Below are 21,638 nucleotides of genomic sequence, written 5' to 3' on the forward strand. Positions count from 1 at the left end.
GAATGGGAGAATTGGTAAATTCTGCATCTCAGTGGGAAACGTGTAAGGAACTATTCTACGATGGGGTAAGCATGACTTGATAATAGTACATGTGAAGGGATCTGGTGTTCTAATCAACCATACATGAGCAGCTGCTAAACAGGCAAATGCTACCCTGGGTGCATTTACAGCAACATAAAAGTCCAAATCCCAAGAAGTAAACATCCCACACTACCCTGCCCTAGTCAATCCCACTTGGAGGTCTGTATCCCACCCTGGCCTGCGTCATTCAAAAGGCTGCCAGAGCTCTAGGAGGGATGGCGGGAGAGCTGGATATGCTTAACCTGCAGCAGGGATATACGACGACAGTCTTCCCATATCTGAAGGGCTCTCAGAGGACAGAACCAGCATGCTCAAAGAACAAGGACAGTGGTCAGGAGGAGGTCTTCCAGCAAGATGGTCATTTAGCAAAAAGATTCTCCTGCAAGACTACTCAAACTTTTTCCTTCATTACTCAAAACCACCTATCAGAAAGTCCTTTTTACCCAATGTAGGAAAACCATTTTAAGACAATTTAAGACTCTGTTGCAGTTGGGTAACGGGTTAGGGTCGTGTGCCGTTACCCAAAGAAAAACCACTTTTACACAATTTGGCCAAAGTTACCCAAGTTTGGGAAGCACTATTCTAATGAATTGGACCGGATGACTTCTATGTTTTTCTGTGTTGACTTCACCTCCCCTTGTGGATTCCTTAGTACTGCCTCTTCCCCCTCCCACTCCCCCCCTGGCAAATGGACTGTCCCCACAAAGAAAATGTCCAGTGAAATGGTGGGCCCTGAAGGAAGGGCTGCTGCAGGGGCAAAAGATCAGAGGCAGTGGCCCAGGATGGTTGACCTGAGCTGGGCCCCTAAGAATGGGGAGTCTTAAATGAACTTGCTCAAAAAGCAGCTGTGTTGCCAACTGCCTCCTCTTCGTTCATATCGGTGTGTTTTTCTCCCCTACCTGGAGGGAGTTCCTAGATGTGGGACTAATCTCCAGCCCCTCCAAAGAAAGTTAACCGCTAGTGGGATGCTGGCCTCTTAGTTCCCCCGATGGTCATTTAATCCTGCTTGGTGCCCCCACTTCCCCTCTCCCCCAGCCCCAGCCCAGCTGTCCTGCTGCTAGAATGGGCTTGGAAATGCCAAGGAAGGCCTGCCACGAACCTTGGTCTCAGGCAGGGCCGTCCCAGCAGCCTCCTCAAGTCATTTTTTGCTTTTGAAGGACCCCAAGAGTTTTGGCATGAACTTTCCCATCTTCTTGTCTTTGGCGTCTGTCTCGCATTCCTCCTCGCCTTGCTCCTCCTTCTTGCAGAAAACTTCAAAGCGGCTGTAGACGCGCTTCTCCTTCCTCATGCTCTCCATCCTCTTCAGAAGAGAATCCCGGTCCTCCGAAGGCTCCCTCTGCAGGCCCCGCTTATGGCTCCCAAAGCTTTCTGATCTGCTGATCCCTGTGTTCCTCTCGTCCCCTTTACGGTCCAAACTTGTGGCGGACCTGGACAGCTCAGGATTGCTAGCTGCTGGAAGCTGCCTGGCCAACTCTGCCCGGTTCTTCTGGCTGTTGGCCGAAATTTGCTCCAGAATGACCTTCGTGTCATCTCGGAGGTTGCTGCTGTAGAGGACGTTGGCCGTGGAGGAGGGCAGTCGAGATTGAGGCCCTGGGTTCACCCTGAGGACAGGCACCGGTGCAGCCAGTTTGGGAGATTTCTCCTCTTCTATAATCTCCTGAGAATTGCTCCTGGACATTCGCTTGAGGGCTCCTGCACTCAACTTATCTGGCTTCCAGCTCTCCAGGCCTGTTTCTTCGTCTGTTTTTTTCTCAGCTTTGGGATTTAGCAACTGCTTTAGCTTGAGAGATCCCTTCCTAAAAAACTCTCTTGGACTCTGTTCCTGCTTGCAACTTTCTTCGTCGAGCTTACTGAGAGAGCTGTCAGAGCCCTGGTTCTTGGAGGAGATGGTGCTGACCGGGGCTTGTGCTGGCTTGTGGTCTTCAGTTTCAGATCCATCTCCTCCTTTGAAAGAGACGCTTTCCTTCCTGTCTGCTATGGCACGTTTCTGAGTTTCTCCCACAAATATTAGGCTCTCCTTCTCTGGAAGACTGGATTGGTCTATTGGGTAGAAACGAGAAGCAAGCTTGTCTGTTTTATTGCTCCCGTGGACCATGGGGTCTTTGCTAAGCATATCGGTCGCTGAGGCAGACCCTCCAAATTGCTCCTCCGATTCCGGGTGCAGCTTATAAGGGCTGAAGGAGTCTTTGGAGTCCAGCACCCGGCTCTCCAGAATCTTGTACTGCACCGACTTAGTGCACTTTTTTCCTGCATTCTGGGATTCTTCCTGGAGAAATGCAGACATAGCTTTTGTGTGACTGAGGGTGGCACTTTGTGAGTCTTTCCCCACTGACTTGTACTTTTCCAGCAGCTCGGCCACTTTAGAGACAGTGCTGGCTTTAATGGTTTCAGCGTCCTTGGTCATTTCGGTGGAGGTCTGCTCTTTTTGCACCATTTGGACTTTTTCAGTGGATGAGTTTGGCTGGTCTAATTTGGCAGCACTAAAAATAAGAGAAGATCTAAGTCGCGAACTTCTCTGGATCAAGGGATTTATCCTGCTCCTGAAGGGATCCTGTTTCACCACCGAGGTTTCTTCTGGCAATCTCTCGGTTCCAGAAATGTCTTTGACATTTGGAAGTGGAAGTGGAGGTTTGAAAGTGGGGAGGAGGTCGCTGGGATACCTAGTAAGGGGTTCTGGAGGACTAAGTACCTCGTTATGCAACTCCGACTCCACGGGCATCAGAAGGCCTTCCTCTCCCGGGTCAGACTGATACCCGCTAAGGTAGGAGGAAATTCTCCAGTTGCGCAACCCTGCCCTGTTCTCCTGAACCTTTTTGTCTTGCTCTATGTCTTGGCCTTGGTCGTGCAGAAAAAGCCTCTGTTCCATGCTCTGCTTCTGTGTGGGAGATGTCTGGCACATAAACTTCTGCCCCATGTTTTGCCTTCTTAGAGACGGAAGACCGAGGAGACCGTTCCCTCCTGGATTCAGGTGATCAGAGCCGTGTCGCACTTCTTTAGAAGAATTAGAAGGCACATAATCCAGCCGCAATGGATACCCATCTTGGGGGAAATTGGATTCCAGTTCTGGACACCTAAGTCCATCTGCATAATCTTCTGGTTCATTGAATCCTAGTCTTCCTCCTCGGATTCTTTCAAAAAGCCCCTGGGGCCTGTTAGCCCCATGGGGATGTTCAAACTGATATTGATAAAACTGATCTTTTTGAAAATGACTGGACTGAATTTTAAATTCGTCCAAATTGTTCATGTACAACTGCTTAGAAAACTGCTTTGTGGACTGAAAGTTCTCAAAGGTGCCTTCGGCGAAGCTGTGCCTTTTAAATGAGTCCATTTCCAGCTGCTTGGAACGGAGGTAGCCCCGAACAGGGTCCGCCTGGCAGTTCTCCATTTCCATTTTTTTGGAGTACATTCGCATGGCCGAACCCTCTAAAGTGTGACGCAGCATGTCATCTCTTCTTAAAGAAGACAGAAAATACCTGTCTGGGTCAATCCGATCCATAAAAGGTGAGAAAAGGTTGTCCTCTCGGGGGAGAAGCAGGTGAGGCTTCTTTGGAAAGAAGGGCATATTGTTGCCAAAGGGAGCCATGCTGTAGGGCCCCACCGGAGCCTCTGTCCTCACTAAAATGTTGGACGGAGGAACCAGCGGGTCTGACTGGGCGAAAAGAATGCGGAATTCCTCATCAAAGCTGGCCACAAGCTCACCCTGGAAGATATGAGCGATGCTCCGGTGGATCTTCTCAAATGACCACATGAAGCTGCAAAAGGAGGAGGAGGAAAAATGAATATTTGCCATGAACTGCAGCCAATCACACTTAACCCTGCCACACCCTGAACGCCTCCATGCAGAGATCTCTCTCTTGATTTCAACTGGCCACGGGGCCTCTAGGGTCGATTGCCAGCTGGACAGCAGGCCACTTTATTAATCTGATATCCTAGTGGGACCCAGGTTCCATGGTCAAGACTTACTTTCTCAGCAATTTCTCTTTTGAGAAATTGGTTCTGTCCCCTAAGTTCTCATTAGGATGCCCACGGTGAGATGGTGTGCAGGCCGCCCGCCCGCCCCCTCCCTGCTCACCTATAGCTGCCACTCAGCACCACCATGCAGTCCACCAACAAGAACTTCTCCTTCACGTGACCCTTGAACGACATCCCCGTGCGGCAATAGTAGGTGGGGCCAGAAACTGTCCGCACACGTAGGAACTGCAAAGGAAGAAAGCGGCTGATCAGCAGATGCTTGAAGACCTTCTCACTCCATCTGACATGAAGCTTCTAATCTAGCATCAGTTCCCGTATTTCCCCTTTTGGCCCTTCGAGCATTCATTCTGACAGCTTCCGTCCTGCTCAAGAGGCTCGAGTGGCTTTCACCTTCGACCAGAACAGGATCAGTTGGGTTGGGGTGGGCTTGGAGGGTGAAAAAAAGACTCCTGACTGTTCCTGAGAGCCTATCATGTCAGTCCTCTCAGCTGGAAAGCAACAATGGCTAGCAGAAGTTTGTCATGTTGTTTCACTTTATGTGAAACAGTTCTTAACTCTTCCTTATATTTGGTAAACTTCTCCCCCCTTTGAGAAACTATTTCTGAAACTGGCACACAGACTGCCAACCAGAAGAATCTTTTCCAGTGTGCACTCAGTATTGCAATGTCCATTGGAATGAGATAAGATGTTGCCCTCTGTTCTCAAAACACACTTTCCTACTTTTATCAAATCATGATTTACTCGATCCAATGTTCTGGGTTCACACAACATAGTGAACCAAACATTAGATAGAGCTATGATAGTGCTGATGGTATGCTAGATTAACATATCATTAGTTGGCCTATGGCCCGCCTATGTTGTACAAAATCAGCCACTGAAAGTTGATGCTTACTGGCTACTGCAGCCAGCCATTGGGCAAAAGGAAAATATTTACAGAATAACAGAAGCGTTGGAAGGGACCTTGGAGGTCTTCCAATCCAACCTTTTGCTCAAGCAGGAGACCCTATGCCATTTCAGACAAAAATTAATGAGGCTCCCTTGTCCCCATCAAAGAAGCTTCTCCTTTGGCTTTGCAGATCTGCCTCCAGTGGGGCTCTCTCACTTGAGTCCACCAACTGAGGGCTGCTCCCTCAGCTGGCATCTGTCCTGCCCTCTCCAAATCCCTCTGGACTCATTTTTGTGCTCACTTCCACAAAGTTGAGGTTCACTCTGCATTTGGCAGCCATGTCCAGGAAGAGCTGGGCGTGCATCTCATCGAGCAGGATATACACGGGAACTCTGCGTGCAGCCGCATCCAGTACCTCACTCAAGAGGTCCACATCGGTGAAAATATCCATGACTATAGCAACCACCTGAGAGAGTAGGAAAAAACTCAGATTACGACCCCAGACAGATAGACCGGCTGTCTCCACGCTTGGCCTTCTGTTGTGTGACACTCAGCCATCCAGACTTCCACTGCTCTTGTCTGAGTTAGTCTGCTTTTGATAAGAGGAGAGCAGCAGCCGTACTGTATGAGCTCCCTTTCCCCAGGCCGGATACCCTGAGTCTCCGCTGGCTGGCTTGTCAACCCACAGCACTCGAGGAGACCAGTTCTCCCTTCAAGGAATCCCCAAGAATGTCCGATTGGAGGGTTCAGAGGTGCAGAGTGGTGTCGCACTGCCCTATGGACTGCAAAGATATTCAAGCACAGCAGTTTTACTGGAGATGACGGTGACAATGCCGTCCTGGGGAAAGTGACCCAAGAGCAATCACAGCAACTGACCAGTATATCGTCCAGGTTCTGGGTACAGAAGTTAGATTAAACCTTAGCAAAAGTCACAGGGAGCTAATGTGAATATTGAACACTTTTAGCTTTGCCCAATTCTTAGCAAAGAATTTGACATTTTTGTAAATGTGAATTTTGTAAATGTTCTAAACATTGTGCTCTGTGTAGTTTTTTTATACATAATATCATATTGCAGGTAGTCCTCAACTTACAACAAGAAGTTACATTTAGTGACTGTTTGAAGGTACAACAGCACAGAAAAAAGTGACTTAGGACAATTTTTCGCACTTACAACAGTTGCAGCATCACCACGGTCACATAATCAAAATTCAGACACTTGGCAACTGACTCATATTTATGACGGCTGCTGTGTCCCAGGGTCATGTGATCCCCTTTTGCAACCTTTTGACAAGCAAAGTCAATGGGGAAGCCAGATTCACTTAACAACCAAGTTTTTTATTTATTTATTTATTTATTTATTTTTATTTATTTATTTTTATTTGATTTATATGCCGCCCTTCTCCGGAAACTCAGGGCGGCTTACAATGTGCTAAGCAATAGCCTTCATCCTTTTGTATATTTATACAAAGTCAGCTTATTGCCCCCACAACTGGGTCCTCAATTTACCTACCTCAGAAAGGATGGAAGGCTGAGTCAACCTTGAGTCTGGCGAGATTTGAACCTGCAGTAATTGCAGGCAGCTGGTCTTAATAACAGGGTGCTTTAGACCACTGTACTACCAAGGCTCAGTTGTTAAGTTACTAACCTAACAACTGTAGCGATTCACTTTAAACCTATTTCACTTAGCAACATAAATTTTGGGCTCAATTGTGGTTGTAAGTTGATGACTACCCTCATAAATCACTGTTTAATTTTTATTCTCAAAATGTTTCTGAAGCACTAGCTAAGAATTGGAAGTCAGTTTATGGAGACTGATAACTCTGATCTTGTAGACATTTTTAAAACTATATTACTTAGGGAAGTCTAATGAGATGAAGCTGTTAAGGGCACAGGAAATCAAAACAATTATTAAATGATTTGGTTTTGCAATTGATGAGTACAGAATTGGATTTTTATTTTTTTATGTTTTACATGTAGTCAGCAACAAAATCCCCAAAGATGCTCACTCCGTGTGTCTATGTGTGTCTGTATTGAAGGGGGGGGCACACGGGTGGGGAACCGTTTCTTATTTCTTAAGAGTTTTTCTGGGGTCACTTCCCAAAAGAGCCTGGCAGCAGCGCCATTCACTGGACTTTCAAACTGGCTGCAGTTTCCATTCTCTTCTGTTTTATCTGTACCTGAAAATTTCCTTTATTTTTATTTCCCCCCCGTCCACATTCTTGAAATTATAAGGCATCATTTAAACATTTAGGAACCCTACCACTATCCTGAAAATCTTCATAGAACATAAAACATTTCCTTGAAACAAGAAATATGACTTTTGTGTCATGTTTCAGTATTTAGAATGCATAACATAGGGACATTTGCAATGACACCAGACAGCAGTTTGGAGTGCTTTTCCTTATTTACCTTTTCCGATGTTTATTATTATTATTAATTATTATTATTATTATTATTATTATTATTATTATTATTATTATTATTATTATTATTATTATTATTATTATTATTATTATTTCAATTTGTATTCCGCCCTATTCCCGAAGGACTCAGGGCGGTGAACAGCCATAGAATAAAACATATAAATACAAAATTTAAAATAAAGTAAAACGAATTAAATAATTTGGCTGAAAATTTAAAACCCCAATAATTTAAAACCAAATTTAAAATTTCCATTTAAAAAGGGGAAAAAACTTAGGTCAGGCCAGCTTGATAAAATAAGAACGTCTTGAGCGCGCGACGGAAGGTATGCAGATCCGGGATCCTACGTATCTCCAGGGGGAGCTCGTTCCAGATAGTAGGTGCCCCCACAGAGAAGGCTCTCCCCCTGGGGGCCGCCAGTCGACATTTTGGCCGACGGCACCCGGAGGAGCCCCTCCCTATGGGAGCGTACTGGGCGGTGGGAGGCTATTGGTGGTAGCAGGCGGTCCCGTAAATAACCAGGTCCTAAGCCATGGAGCGCTATATTTATGTTTAGATTTTAGATTTCCACCTGCCCATCTAGCAGTTTGAAAGCATGAAAATGTAAGTAGATAAATAGGTACCATTTCGGTGGGAAGGTAACCAGCATTCTGGGTGCCTTTGGCGTATAGCCATGCCAGCCACATGACCACGGAAACGTCTTTGGACAACACTGGCTCTCTTGACTAAGGAAGGGAGATGAGCACTGGCCCCCTGGAGTTGGACATGAAACCTTTACCTTTTTTATGTTTAGATTGGTTACTAAAATTAGCAGAAATGCTTTTATTATTAAATTATTCATTTATTATATTTTAATTATGTTCTTTATAATACAGGAATCACCATAGTATGTCATCATTGTTTTTGTGATACGCATTTTTTTATTTCTATATTTTTAAATTTCTATATCTTTTTTTAAAAGGTGCTTGGTGGTTCAGTGGTTAAAGACGCAGAGCTTGTCAGATGGAAAGCTCAGGTTCGAGACCCAAGCGCTGCACAACTGGGTGAGCTCCCGTTACTGGCTCCAGCTCTGCCCACCTAGCAGTTCAAAAGCATGCAAATGCGAGTAGGTAAATAGATACCTCTTTGGTGGGAAGGTAACAGCGTTCCATGCATGCCTCATGCTGGCCACATGATCACCGAGGCATCTTTGGACAATGCTGGTTCCCTCAGCTAGGAAATGGTGATGAGCCTCACACTCTAGAGTCCAACGTGACTGGACAGGAGGAATATTTACCTTTACCTTTTATTTTTTAAATAAATATGTATTTGATCCTGCTTTAGCAGCCCCCTCTCCCAATGTTCATTCAGTACCAATGGTTTATTACCCGTGCTACAGTAAAATTTTGCACATTACACACATCATCAGTAAAGAGATTTCTGAGCCACACGAGATTGGTGACAGTCACTGACTCAGAGTGGTTTTCAGAAGAAATGGCAGAAATCTGATTATATAGTAATCAAATTCAATCCTTTTTAACAACTAGTTGAGTAGTGATCCATAAATAGGTATTAAAAGAAATAGAAATTTATTTTCTGGCAAAAGGTTGCAAAAAGACTAATTTTTAGGAAATTCAGAGGAATTATTTTCCAAGAAAGAAAAATGAGTGGGATGAAGAGGATTCATAAAATCACAGTTGGAAGGATCATCCAGTCCCTCCCAGGTTGAGTACAGGATCTGCAAACCTATTTTGGACAGATGACCCTCGTCCTGCTGTTAGAAGACCTCCACTGAAAGGGAAGTCTATTGCTGAGCACATTGTAAGCCGCCCTGAGTCTTCGGAGAAGGGCGGCATATAAATCAAATTTTTTTTAAAAAAAAAAGTCTAAATGAGTCTCCTGGTTTCACAGTCAGGAAATCCCTCCCACACGGATCCTTGGGGGCCGGGGTTAGGGTCAGGCTGCATCCCAATGGAGTGATTAAGAATCAAATAACCTGGATCAACTTTCCTACAGCTTCAACCATGGTTTGGTCACAACCTTTGCGGCAATAGGGAACCCGCATATTCTTTCTTACAAACCATGTAGATCTAGAGCCCTGGTGGCAGAACGGTTAGAGAAAGGTATTGCAGGCAAACTCTGCCCACAGCCTGGAGTTGGTAGAATGAGGCCTTCCACAGGAGACTTTCCTCCAAGGGGACCTTGGATGCCCTTGGAGGAAAGTTATGATGCCAGTGGATGTAGTTCACATGACTCATTTTGAAAGCAGAGTATAATATGCGTCTTTGTCAGATGCCTTACTTAGATCAAAAATTGTGGTGACTCAGTAAGACAAGGAGGGAGGGAGGGAGGGAGGGAGGGAGGGAGGGAGGGAGGGAAGGAAGGAAGGAAGGAAGGAAGGAAGGAAGGAAGGAAGGAAGGAAGGAAGGAAGGAAGGAAGGAAGGAAATGTCATAGCATTCCCACAAACTACTGTAGAAGATGGTTGGTGACAAATCTATGATGGCTCCTATAAATTGTGCATGATGCAACAATAAATTGTAGAATACTTTTAAAAACAAAACAAGATTCTCTAACAGTTCAAACGATAAAGGAAAGGAGATCATTAGAAGCCAAATAAGCTTCTCCAGAAGTACAAATGAACTGAAAATCAAAACAAACAAGCTGCATGATACTGTTGACCTATTCTTGCCCAGACACAAAAATCTGGTACCAGTCTAGGGAACTGAGAGCATCCATGGAGATCAGCAACCCGACCTCCTGATACCCCCGTGTTTAGGGGAGCAGGAGGGTAAACATCCAGGATACAATCACCACCAGTTGGCCAAACCACCAGAGTTAGACTGGAGAACCACCCCTTTCTGCCCCCAACCACAGAGACAGTGCGGACCAGCCTCATTTTGAAAAGGCTCTCGCATCTGTGTCGCCAAGCTTAACTGCAAAATAAGCCTTTTTTCTGGGTCTGGAGATCATGAGAAGACCCGGATCTGATAGACAGAAAGAATCTAATGTTGGATGGGGTGGGGTGCAGCATAGCCCAAAGGCCACTGAAAGAAAAAGGTCATTATCTGGAGGGGAAAGCCAACTGTCTTGCCTTCTCTCCTAGAACCTCTGACCACCACTGTCTCCTTTGCCTTCCATAACCACAATCTCACAGCTCTGCCTCTCACTCTCCCACCTGCTGTGCAGCCCGAATCATTCGGCGTGCCTCCTCCTTGATGCTGGGGTTATCCGGGGGTGGGGGCTGCACCAAAGTAGTCACCTCCGTTCCCCGGAACCCAAAGACCATTGGCCAGCCGAGATCCAGCTCTGGAACGGCCAGGTCAGAGTTCACTGGCCAGTAAGTGCCCGAGGAACCGTCCATGTCTGCATCCAGCGGGCTGGAGTCCGTGCTGCCGCCTCCCTCCTGAGAGGCACACTGCGGCTTCTGCAGGTGCTGAGTGATGTGCTCAACCTCTGAGGGGCAGAGGAAGTCCGGGGCTGCCTCCTCCGCCAGGAACCGGTGGTAGCTCTCCTTGCCTTCCTCCGCCAGCAAGTCCAGCGCCAGGCGGTAGTACTCCTTGTAGTGGGGCGGCAGGTAGTTGGGATCCAGAGGGTTGTCCCCTTGGGAGGAGCTCTGCGACCGGCGAGCCATGACAGCAGAAGCCTCTGTGGAGGGAAAGAAGAGGCTGGTTGGTTGAGTGAACACATATATGGCCTCTCTTGCTCTCCAGAGCCATCCCAAGGGTAGGCCAAGCACTAGCCCTTCGTTTCACGGGGCAGCTCTACTCTTATCACTGGAAGTCCCTCTCCCAAGGGAGGGGCATCCCCACTCAAAAAGGCTATGCCCACTGGCAAGAGAAGGCCCAAGGGGAGGGGGGGGGCTCTCTGGTTCTTCTGGGCAGGCCCATGCACATTCCCCATCAACACCCACAACAGCCCATCCAGTGAAGTGATGCAGTGCAGCAGCTCCAGCAGAAGTTCTGTCAAAAAGGACGGAATGGGACAACTCACCATGGGACAATTTAACAATTCTATTTAATTATTTAAAATAAATAATAAAATATTTTAATTTCTGCCATTCATATTTTATTCTGTCCCTCCTTTTGCATCCTTTCTTTAATGATTCTATTCCATCATTTCTTTTTGTAATTCTTGTCCTGGGGCAAGTTGTCCCGCGGCAAGTTCGCCATGGTGAGTTGTCCCACAGCGAGTGGGCCGCAGCAAATTGTCACAGACCCCAAAGAGGACTTTGCCAATTGTGGCAAAGCAGCTTAATCTTAATCAGAATAGGGCTGGAAGGAACCTTGGAGGTCTTCTAGTCTACCCCGTGCTCAAGCAGGACATCCTATATCAGGGCTCTTTCAGGCTTTGCACAGGTCCGCCCTTCACATGTGAGCACCTGCCTTTCTCTCCAGTTGCTGGTGGGCGCCTGGAGGAGCCAACCAAGCAACCTCCTCCCGAGGCCCCAGGGCTCCTCTCTATGACACAAACTCTCACCACTCTCTAACAGAAGGGGAAACCACCCTGCAGAACCTCGCTTGCACTGGTGGAGCTCAAAGGGTATTCCAACTTTGAACCAGGCAATCTTGCTTCCTTTGTGACTCAAACACCACACTGTGTTTTGTACAGAGGAAGTATATTTGTGGGCGAGTGCTGCCAGGAAGAAGAACCTGACAGAGGCGGCCTGAAGGGGGATAGGCAGATCCCTGGGCCAGGTGAAAAGTGCCACTGACCAAAAAGGGCATTATGCGTTTTTTGCACCATGGAGAGCTCTTAAATTAGTATTTTAAGAGACAAAGGAGATTCAATTCCAGCAAGCCCACAAAATGGGAGGCAGTAGAGAAACCTTGGCCAGAAGCAAAGATTGCTACACCACCATCTCGAGATAAAATTTTAATTGTTTTGTTTATTGTTTTTAATTAATGGGGCCAAATTTATATATATCTTTTAACTGTATTTTAATATTTGTATTTGATGTTTTTACTTGGCTGTTCACCGCCCTGAGTCCCCAGGGAGAAGGGCGGTATACAAATTCAAAATAAAATAAAATAAATAAATAAATAAAATAAATAAAATAAAACAGCAGCTGTGAAGCAGGAAAAGGGGAAGTTGGAGGGCAGAGCCTGAGTGCAGGAGGCCTGGACTGTCCAAGAGCCCTTCTGACCCTCGACCCTCCCCCTCCATTTCTCAAGGCACAGCCTGGCAAGTGAGACTCTTTGAGGGGAATGGAAACCCAGGACTCTCTCCTGAACAATAGCGAGACTGTGGGTGCCCCACATCTCCGGGGCCTTCCCCCCCTCTCAACTAGATCCTCTCAATGCTGTTCCTGGGTGGTGAATTCAGAAATCCCTCAGGATTGAGGTGGAAGAGGAGACAGGCTGAGACCACAAGGTGGATGATGCCATATTCAAGCAGCTTTGTTAAGTTTTAACCATGATTAGACTTTGACTGCCGGTGGCTCTCAACATTCTGTGCAAATCATACCTGTTTAATTAGCATAGGATTCAATCCACTCTGTAAACACTGCACAAAGGGCTTAAATCAGTGACTAGGCCAAGTGTGCTGTGTGCTTGTTAGGAAGAGTCTGTGCAAAAAGAAAAACCAAGCCGCTGCTTGGTGCCAGCTCCCATGTTGCATGGACCACTTTGGGGAAACCACAGCCTCTGAGCACAAGCAATCTGGCCCTACAGATCCTGGGAGACGGGAACGCCTTGCTGCGCTTGGCTGGGTAGCCTCCCATATTATCACAGCTGTTGCGCTTCAGGTGTGGTGTGGGGTAGGTGCCAAAGGCCGCAGGGGAGTGACACATGGGAACGTCTCTGTGGTGCAGAGAAAGCGGGTGTGCCTCCTCATGCACCTACATGAACAGACCAGGGAGACTTGCAAAGAGCATTGTCAGAAGACCTAGTGGACCATCGGTCTGCCCCCTTGGAGTTTTTGACCCACTAGCCTCTTCTGGAAGTTGATTCCAGGTGTCCACTACTCTTTCTGGGAAGTCATACTTTCCACCATTACTTCAGAACTTCCCTCTCGTCAGTTTGGGGTTAAGTCCCTGTGGTTCTTGATTTTTGTTTAATATTGTAAATAATGTCTTCTAGACCCTTATCATATCCTCAATATATTTAAGTTTCAATCACATCCCCTTCCCTTTCCCTTCTGTTCTCCAGGCTGCACATATTCAGTACCTCCAATCTCTCTTGGTATGTTTTGTCCCTCAGACCTCGGACCATTTTTGCATCTCTGGACCCATTCAGTCTTATCAGTATCTTTTTTAAAGTGGGATTTCCAGAACTGGACACAGTATTGCAAATAAAGTCTGACTAAAGCTCTACATAGTGGGATTAGGACCTCCATCTTTCTGCTGGGATCCCCCTCTAGTGATGCATCCCAGAATTTGGTTGGCCTTCACAGCTGCCTGGCCACACATTTTGCCCATTTTGCAGTTGTCTGCTGGGAACGCACCTACATCTTTTCCTTCTGTTGTACCACCCCAATACTGAGCCCTACCAGAGGAGTTTTTTCCCCCCAAGTGCATGATCTTATATTTAGAAACTATGAGCTGCATTCTACATTTTTGACCAATTTTCCTGCAATGCCAAATTCTTTTTTATGTTATGAATACCCCCAGGGATAACAATTCTATTACACACCTTTGCGTCACCAACAAAAAGACAAACCTTACCTAATAACCCTTCTGTTAATATCACTCGGAAATGTGTTGAACAGATCAGGACCAGGGGCTGAGCCTTGTGGTACACCGCCTCTGATGGGTCTCTGATCAGATGGCAGCCCATTAACCACCACCACACTCTCGGATCTATCCCTGAGCCAACTTCCTAATCCACTGAGCCGCCTGGGTATTAAGCCCTGGCCTGCACTGCCAGGAGTGGTATGATCCTCCTGCCTGTGTTTGTTAGTGACATCTACTTCTGAGAAGACTGAGTACAAGTATTTATTTAGAAGGTTTATTATAGCCAGGGAATCCTTCCCAAGCTCCAAGTTTATTCAATTCAGCTCTCTTAAAGACTAAGGCATTAGTTTGATTTCGTTCTATTGCTTGTATCTGTATTATGTTGAATTCCAATATGACATAGTCATTCCCCACCCCCAGACTTCCCCCAATTTCAACCCTTCTATTACTTTATCTCTCTTAGTAAGAATTAAGCTCAGTATAGTGACCCTCTAGTTCTCTTCTCCTCCTTTTGGAACACAAAGGTGTCTGCTGGTCAGGAGCCTGTTTGCTCTCCCACTAAGTACAGAGTTTGTCTCTCAGTTGATGTCAGGATAGTTGAAGTGCTCCAGTGTGCTTCCTGAATACCTTAGTTAACTGACTATCAAAAAGTATTTTCTTGGTTTGGTTGGGAGGTCTGTGGTTTACATCTATGGCAATGTCATTTTTTTCCCATTAACTCAAATGCATTCAAGATTTTCATTGTTGAGTGAAGTTGTTTTTCGGCTTTTTTTGCATTTTAGTAGAGGTATAGCTACTTTTATATACAATGCAATACCTTTTTTGAGGAGTCCCAAAAGCATGGGAAAGTGCTTCTCTTCTTTTTTTCTGGTACATTATAGCAACCCCTCTCCCACCCACCCCCAAAAAAGTTTTAGACTTGTAGAAACCAGGCTGACCCAATCAGCTTTTCAACACCAGGAAAAGACTTGATTTTCCCTCTGTCTTGGGAAGGGACTACTACAGCCTTGCAGAGTTTCCTGTCTCAGAGATGTTTTTCTATTACTGTGAAGGTGAGGAGGATCAATAGATATTCTATGTTAATGCTGCCAAACCCCCCTCTGAGGTGAGCAGTGGACATGAGGTCTCCAGGTTAATTCTGTGTGTTGTGGAGAAGACCCTTCATTTGAATTTCTGTCCAAAACCTTCTCCCTGCCTACTTCATCCAAACCAGTCTTCAGTCTTCAGACTTATTTCTCTTAAATTACCTTTCTTCCAAGCTACAAAGACACCATAACGCATTACGTTGTCAGCATTTTCAGCCCCTTTCCTTGTTGATCTCCAAAAGGGAATTTCTCTTTCCCACCACTGTTGCACACTGAGTCCCATCTTCAACAAGTCCTCCGCTTAAGACTCCATAGTTTTCTTTGTGGTCCATTACAGACACTCTACCTAATTAGCATCTGGGTGAGGTTAGGGGTCTGCCCCAACACACATAAATTTATGTTTACATAAACAGATGATGTTACATAGTTTGGGCAATGAAACTTTGCAAGAAAACCATAGATCAGAGAGTATCAAGGACCCTTCATTTCAACTCTGAGCTACACATATTCTCCTTAAGAGCTACTTCTGGAGCTCTTCACAGTCTTTTTTTATTTTTATCACCCTGAATAATTGAGCATCATCAATAATCTTGGCTAGCTGATTACTAACTGGCAGGTCAATTATTCCTGCGTGGAAAGACCTGAAATGTTTGCTAGTTGCATTCCAGACCCAATCTGTGTTGTCAGTTTTCAGCTCAAAAGCCTTCAACAGCTTAAGGCCCAACTACCCATCTCATCTGAAACCTGACCGTCATGTAGATCAAAGGAAAATCTCTCTTCAGGGTGCCCCCATTGAGAGGTCCTTGGTGTTCTCTAAGCTTGGTTGTTTGCTTGCAGATGTTTCATTACACAAACTAAATAACATAATCAGTGCTAGTAAAGAATGGGGTTTGCTTTCAGGCTATGTTCTCGTGGCTTGTCCTGTCTGTGTTTGTAGGGGTGGTCCTGGAAGTTCTTTGGTTGGGCTGCTTACTGTTAGCTTGTTTGACAGTTCCTTGATTGGAATGTAGTTTATCTCTTGATTGTTCCTCTGATTTTAATCTTGGTGTTAATCTTATGTTCATCTGGGCTTTGACTGCTGGTCGAGGTGTTTTGAGTTTTTTGTTCCCTTTTTGGTTTGTCGATTGCCTCTTTTGCAAGTATATAGATGTTGCACTAACAGAGGGATAGAATCAAGATCATGTGAAGTATTCGTTTCACTTTAAAACCACACCTGGAATACTGCATCCAGTTTTGGTCACCATATTATAAAAAAGATGTTGAGACTCTACAAAGAGTGCAGAAAAGAGGAACAAAAATGATTAGGGGAATGGAGATTAAAACATATGAAGAACGGTTGCAGGAATTGGGTTTGTCTAGTTCAATGAAAAGAAGGACTAGGGTGAAATGATAGCAGTCTTCCCATATTTGAGGGGCTGCCACAAAGAAGGGGGGGGGGGGTCAACCTATTTTCCAAAGCACCAGAACACAAGACAAAAAACAATGGATGGAAATTAATTGAAGAGAGAAGCAACCTAGAACTAAGGCGAAGTTTCCTAACAGTGAGAACAATTAACCAGTGGAACAGCTTGCTTTCAGAAGTTCTGGGTGCTCCACCAGGGGAGGCTTTCCAAAAGAAACTGGACAGCCACTTGTGTGGAATGGCATAGGGACTCCTGCCTGTGCAGGGGTTGGACTACCCTGTTTCCCCCAAAATAAGGCATCCCCTGATAATATGTCCAATCGGGCTTTTGAGCGCATGGCAATAAGGCCAAGCGCTTATTTCAGGGTTCAAAAGAAATATAAGACAGGGTCTTATTTTCGGGGAAACACAGTAGAAGACCTCCAAGGTCCCTTCCAACTTTGTTCTTCTGTTGTGTATAAGTGTCTGTTGATGGCCGATTTGTCAGAGTGCCAGGTTGCCAGGAATTCTCTATAGAGTTTTTGGATTTGGCTTGGTTTAGGATGGTCTCACAATTTCCCAGTTGAAATTATGGCTAAGTCTGTCCATATGTTGTGAAATGAAAGTGTTTTCATCATGTCTTTTCATCATGACTGCTAGTTGATGTTCATGGATGAGTTCTGCTGGTCTTCTGCCTGCTTGTCCTATGTAGTGGTTGCTGCGGTCTTAACACTGTATGTTGTAGATGACTCCTGTTTTTTTTTCTTTGGGGGCTGCTGGGTCTTTTGGTTTACTTGGGATGTTCTGGAGGGCTTTAGCTGGTTTGTTTGCTGAGTCCATAGGATTGTAATTGGTGGTTTCTGAAAGGTCTCTGATGTATTGTAGCGTTATCATTTTTGCCGCCTTTGTTGGTTGTGCAGTAGTAGGTTGAGTGCTCAGGCACTTTTTGATTGGAAGTTGTATGGATATCCATTTTGTCAGAAGATGTTGTGTAGATTATGTTTGTTTTCCCTACTGTTCAGGGTTGCTGCAGGGTGTTTGTGCTTGGTATGTGTTTCTATTAAACTCCAGACCAAAATTTCATAGAAATCTCTTCCTATTATCACTTTATCATAAATGTACTGATTCAAAGTAGGAGAATTTACATTGGTCCATAACCGTAGCCATTGCAATCTCTGCTATTTTAACCCATAAAATTAAATAATACCCATTTACATCAGTGATAAGTTATACATCAATTGGGCACCAAATGGCCACACCTTTAGCTTTTGTCAAAGTGTCTGTGAGACAAACCTGTCCCACCCAATCCTTCATTAGTAGAGATTTATCCTGTTCCATTAAATGAATCGCTTGTAAATAATAAGAAATACCTGCCCGTAATCATTCTAAATATGCTAAGGCTACATTTTTAGATTCTCACATTGAAACTAACTCCATCCATAAATTTTATTTTGGCACACTTCTCAACAATTTCCCAATACCAATTGATTTTATGACCTGTAGCATTTAGCAAGTATCTAATAATAAACTCTTCTATATTTAACTATTATGTTCTAATACTGCTCACAGATACAGAATCTCCACATTCAAACATCATTTTATTACATATAAAATCTATATGTAAAAGAAAAAAAAAGAAAAACCTGATTACCTGAACAAAAATAAAAGCAAACAACATTATTAAGGAAGAATCCTCCCCCCACCCACGAACAAAAAGAATGAAAGAACTTGATAATGTTCCAAAGGAGATGGCCTGGTGCTTCCTCTCTCTGAAAATTAGAAGACAGTTTCAAACACTGCTAGTTGAAATAAAAGGGATTCCATTGCTATTGAGTGGACACCTCTTCCAAGCAATGGTAGAAGGAGCCACGGAAGGCCATGTTGAAGGCCACAAAGAGCAGTGTGAAGCACCTTATACTCCCTGAAGTTCTCTCCTCCACTTGGAGTCACCCAAGTTGGTGACCATGTGTGGCACGAAAACACCAACCCCTCTTGGGCCATCCTGCCTCTTCCATATTTGGCTTCGCTGGATGTTCCAGCAGAGCAGAAAGTTACAAAGTTCCGGAAGCCTTGAGTGGGCCTCCACAAAGGGAGCATCCAGGATTGAGCAGGAGCTCCTGGCAGAGCAAGGCCATGGCTACCCATTTCACTAACTGGATTTGGTAATTATAGTTAGTCTCCCATTCACTTTTATCAACCATCAGACTTACCCCATCACTTATTTACTTTTGGAGGTATTAGCTAAGGTTTCCCAGGAAGTCAGAAGCAAGCCCTAACCCTCCTCTCCTTCACTACATTTCTACCTTGGCTGCACTCCAGGAGCTCAAAGTGGTCTCCAGGGTCTCCCCAACAACAATTCAAAATGACCCTGTGAGCCTCCAAGCCTGAAGTGCTCTTGAATGTGACCACAGCCCGACTCAAGGTCCAGGCCGAACCCCTGCAAGGCAGAGCTCCTTGCCAATTTCATCGGTCTTGGCTTCCCTGTCCTGCCCCAGGCAGCCTGCCCTCTCCATTGTTCCTGGATGGGGAGGGGTGTCTCATGATCTGCAATGCCCCAAAGCCCCCAGGACTGGCCAAGCCTTCCAGAGACACTTCAGGTTGCTCAGTGGGAACAGCCAAGGATCATTTACAACATTCCCTTCCGGGGAAGTGAGTAGATAATTAACTTGGGAAAAATGCAGAACTAAAAATTAAAACATGTACTCAGTAAGCTATTCTATTAACAACAGTTAATGTCCTAGTTTTAAAAACCCAAGCTTCTACTATCTGCTATATAAGAGGGGGACGCTGGATAATCCTGGTGGTTTTGACCTTCCTCAAACTCAGCTTGGAAAGAAAGTTAGGGTTAGGGTTACTGGCCTGCTTCTGGCCTGCTCCAGGAAACAAGCAGCTGGGAGTGAAGCCTTCGACTTCCTTTCCAGAGAATGCCAAGCTCAAGGCAGCCGGCCTGGCCGTGCACCCTCAGGCGGCCACTCTCGTCCCGGGTGCTACCCACTTGGCAGCCTCCCCAGCCTCCCGTTGCAGCTCTGCAGAGAGGTGACCAGGGGGATGTTGCCACACTGCCCTTACCAGGACTCAGCCCTCGAATGCAGCCCTCCCTCCCTTCCTGCTCCAGCCTGCCCAGCAGAGCCTGTCGCTGCCTGCTTCTGCATCGGCAGCCCTCCTGTTCCCAGCCTACCTGCCTCACCCTGCTGAACCGGCTTGGCTGCTTCGGCCACACCCAGCTCCAGCAAGGAGGCCTACAGAAGCAGCCAAGGAGAAGCCTCCTCCTCCTCCACTGGAGGACCCTGGCTGTGCTCCAGCACCAAAGTTTCCTCCTCCAAGAGGGCTCCCGGGAGTGGATGCGAGGAAGGCCTCTGCTGGGCACCACGGAGGGCTGCCTGAGAACTGCAGAGATCTGCGGAGTCGGCAGGAATATGTGAACCCAGGAGGGCTCCCCAAAACTCCTAAGGCCCTCGGCTCCAGCCTTAGGTGGGCTGCATAAGAACAGGCGTTCAGCCTGGCTTGCATCAGATGGCCTCTCCTCTCCTGCCTGGCCTGCAACAAGGGTGCTCCCAGTCTCCCAGGGCCTTGGAAGTAGGGCAGAGACAAAGGGGAGTTGCTAAAGTTCAGCCCCAGGGTTGAAATGTCTCCCTTCTTCTCCTGAGAAACCCACCTTTCCCTAGATGACTCTCCCATAGCGCACACCCAAACCAGGCTCCATTTTGTGAGATGGTATCAGTCCATAAATCACAGTAAACCCAGTGGGAGAGTTAACTCCGAATCACAGAGCTTGCTCTGGTGGAAAGTTTCCCCAGATGGGATCCAAGCACCAGGTTGACTTCCTTCAGCAGCAGGGATTCTGGAGGCAGCCCCACTGCATTTCCAGTGAGGCCCCTCTAGTCACTTCTACAAGTGGGGCTGGGGCTGGAGAGGCACCAAGCGCTCCCTTGGCAGGCCCGCTTCGGTTCACGCGGCTCTGCAGGACTGCCATCAGCGACTTGCCTGCCTCAGCACGTCCTGGGTACTGCTGGCACAGCGAGCGCTGGGGAAGGTGTGGGCACGCATGGCGCCGAGGATGCGGGGGGAGGGGGGGAGAGGAGAAGCAGCAGCTCCCCCGGGCCGCCGGTCTTAAACCTGGGCAGCTCAGGCCACTCTGGGTCAGCGCCCTCCTCCCTGACCTACCGGGCGGGCCAGCACTCCGAGTCCTGGGGCGCCCGCCCAGGGCCCGGCGGAGTTCAGGGGCTTCTGGCCGCGGGCGAGATGCGCCCGCCGCCCTTTCCCGGGACCAGTTGGACCACGCCGCCGGCCTCTACGCCGGCCCCTCCCCGCCCTCGCTCACTTCCGAACTCCGCAAGGCGTCGCTCTTCCCGAAGTTCCAGCCTCGCCCTCTCCCCCTTGGGGGTCGCCCGCGCGGAGGTTCCCTGCCGCAGGAGGAAGGGGACCGGCCAGCTGGACGCGAGACTCGGCGTTGCGCGAGGGGAGGAACGATCCTCCTCGCCTGCCCCTCGACCGCTTCGGCCGTCTGATCCAGCCCTGCGAGCGCACGCCTTACCTTCCCGGGGTCTCGGGGCCGGCCGGCGGCTACTCCTGCTGAACAGGTGGCGGGCTGGCCGCTGCTGCTGCTGCCGCCGATGCACTCAGAGGCTGTGGGGCTGGCCGGCGCTCGGCAGGCTCGTCCCCACCCCCGGCGCTCCCGGCGCCTGATTCACCTCGGAGCGAGTGCGAAGCTCCACCCAAGGCAGCCGCGAAGGGAAAGCGGAGGGAAGTCGGCCGGCGGCGACGGCGGAGAGAAAGCCAGAAGTCGCTCCCGCTCGCTTTGCACATTCCTGGCGCGCCTCCGCCTCCCCCGCCTCGCCCGGCCCACGGGAGCGTCGCGGAGCCCGGCGGCCGCGAAACTCCACGGGCAGCGGGAAGGGCTTCTACCCCGGCGCCGAGCTGGGTGGGCGCTCCGCAAGACGACCGCCCCGTCCCTCGGCGCCCCCGGACAGAGACCGAAGGCAGGCGGACGGGGGTCCGACCGGCGGCCGAGTGGAGCGTGGTGAGCCCCACTCCTCACTCCTCCCCCGCTGTTCTGCGGGCTCCGCGGTCGCGACTCCGGCCGAGCCCTGCCCTCGGGCGGCCCGGTGCCTGTCGCGGGTGGCACTTCCGTAGAGGCAGCTGCGCTTGCGGACTGGGAGCA

General features: G+C 47.6%; 1 protein-coding gene across 1 annotated transcript; it reads right to left on the reverse strand.

Moving 5' to 3' along the window:
- Positions 1 to 1,201: 1,201 nt before the first annotated feature.
- On the reverse strand, positions 1,202 to 21,044 carry FAM83H (family with sequence similarity 83 member H). The gene is made up of 5 exons (XM_070941928.1): positions 21,012 to 21,044; positions 10,517 to 10,986; positions 5,241 to 5,405; positions 4,154 to 4,278; positions 1,202 to 3,833 (listed from the first exon to the last, which is right to left on the reverse strand). The coding sequence occupies exons 2-5, from the start codon at positions 10,970 to 10,972 to the stop codon at positions 1,220 to 1,222; spliced, it is 3,360 nt and encodes a 1,119-aa protein (XP_070798029.1). The 5' UTR covers positions 10,973 to 10,986; positions 21,012 to 21,044; the 3' UTR covers positions 1,202 to 1,219.
- Between the last annotated feature and the right edge of the window lie 594 nt (positions 21,045 to 21,638).

Source organism: Pituophis catenifer, unplaced genomic scaffold, assembly GCF_029215685.1.
Source record: "Pituophis catenifer annectens isolate HBS135680 unplaced genomic scaffold, rPitCat1.0.hap2 SCAF_3, whole genome shotgun sequence".
NCBI classification, from domain to species: Eukaryota; Metazoa; Chordata; class Lepidosauria; order Squamata; family Colubridae; genus Pituophis; species Pituophis catenifer.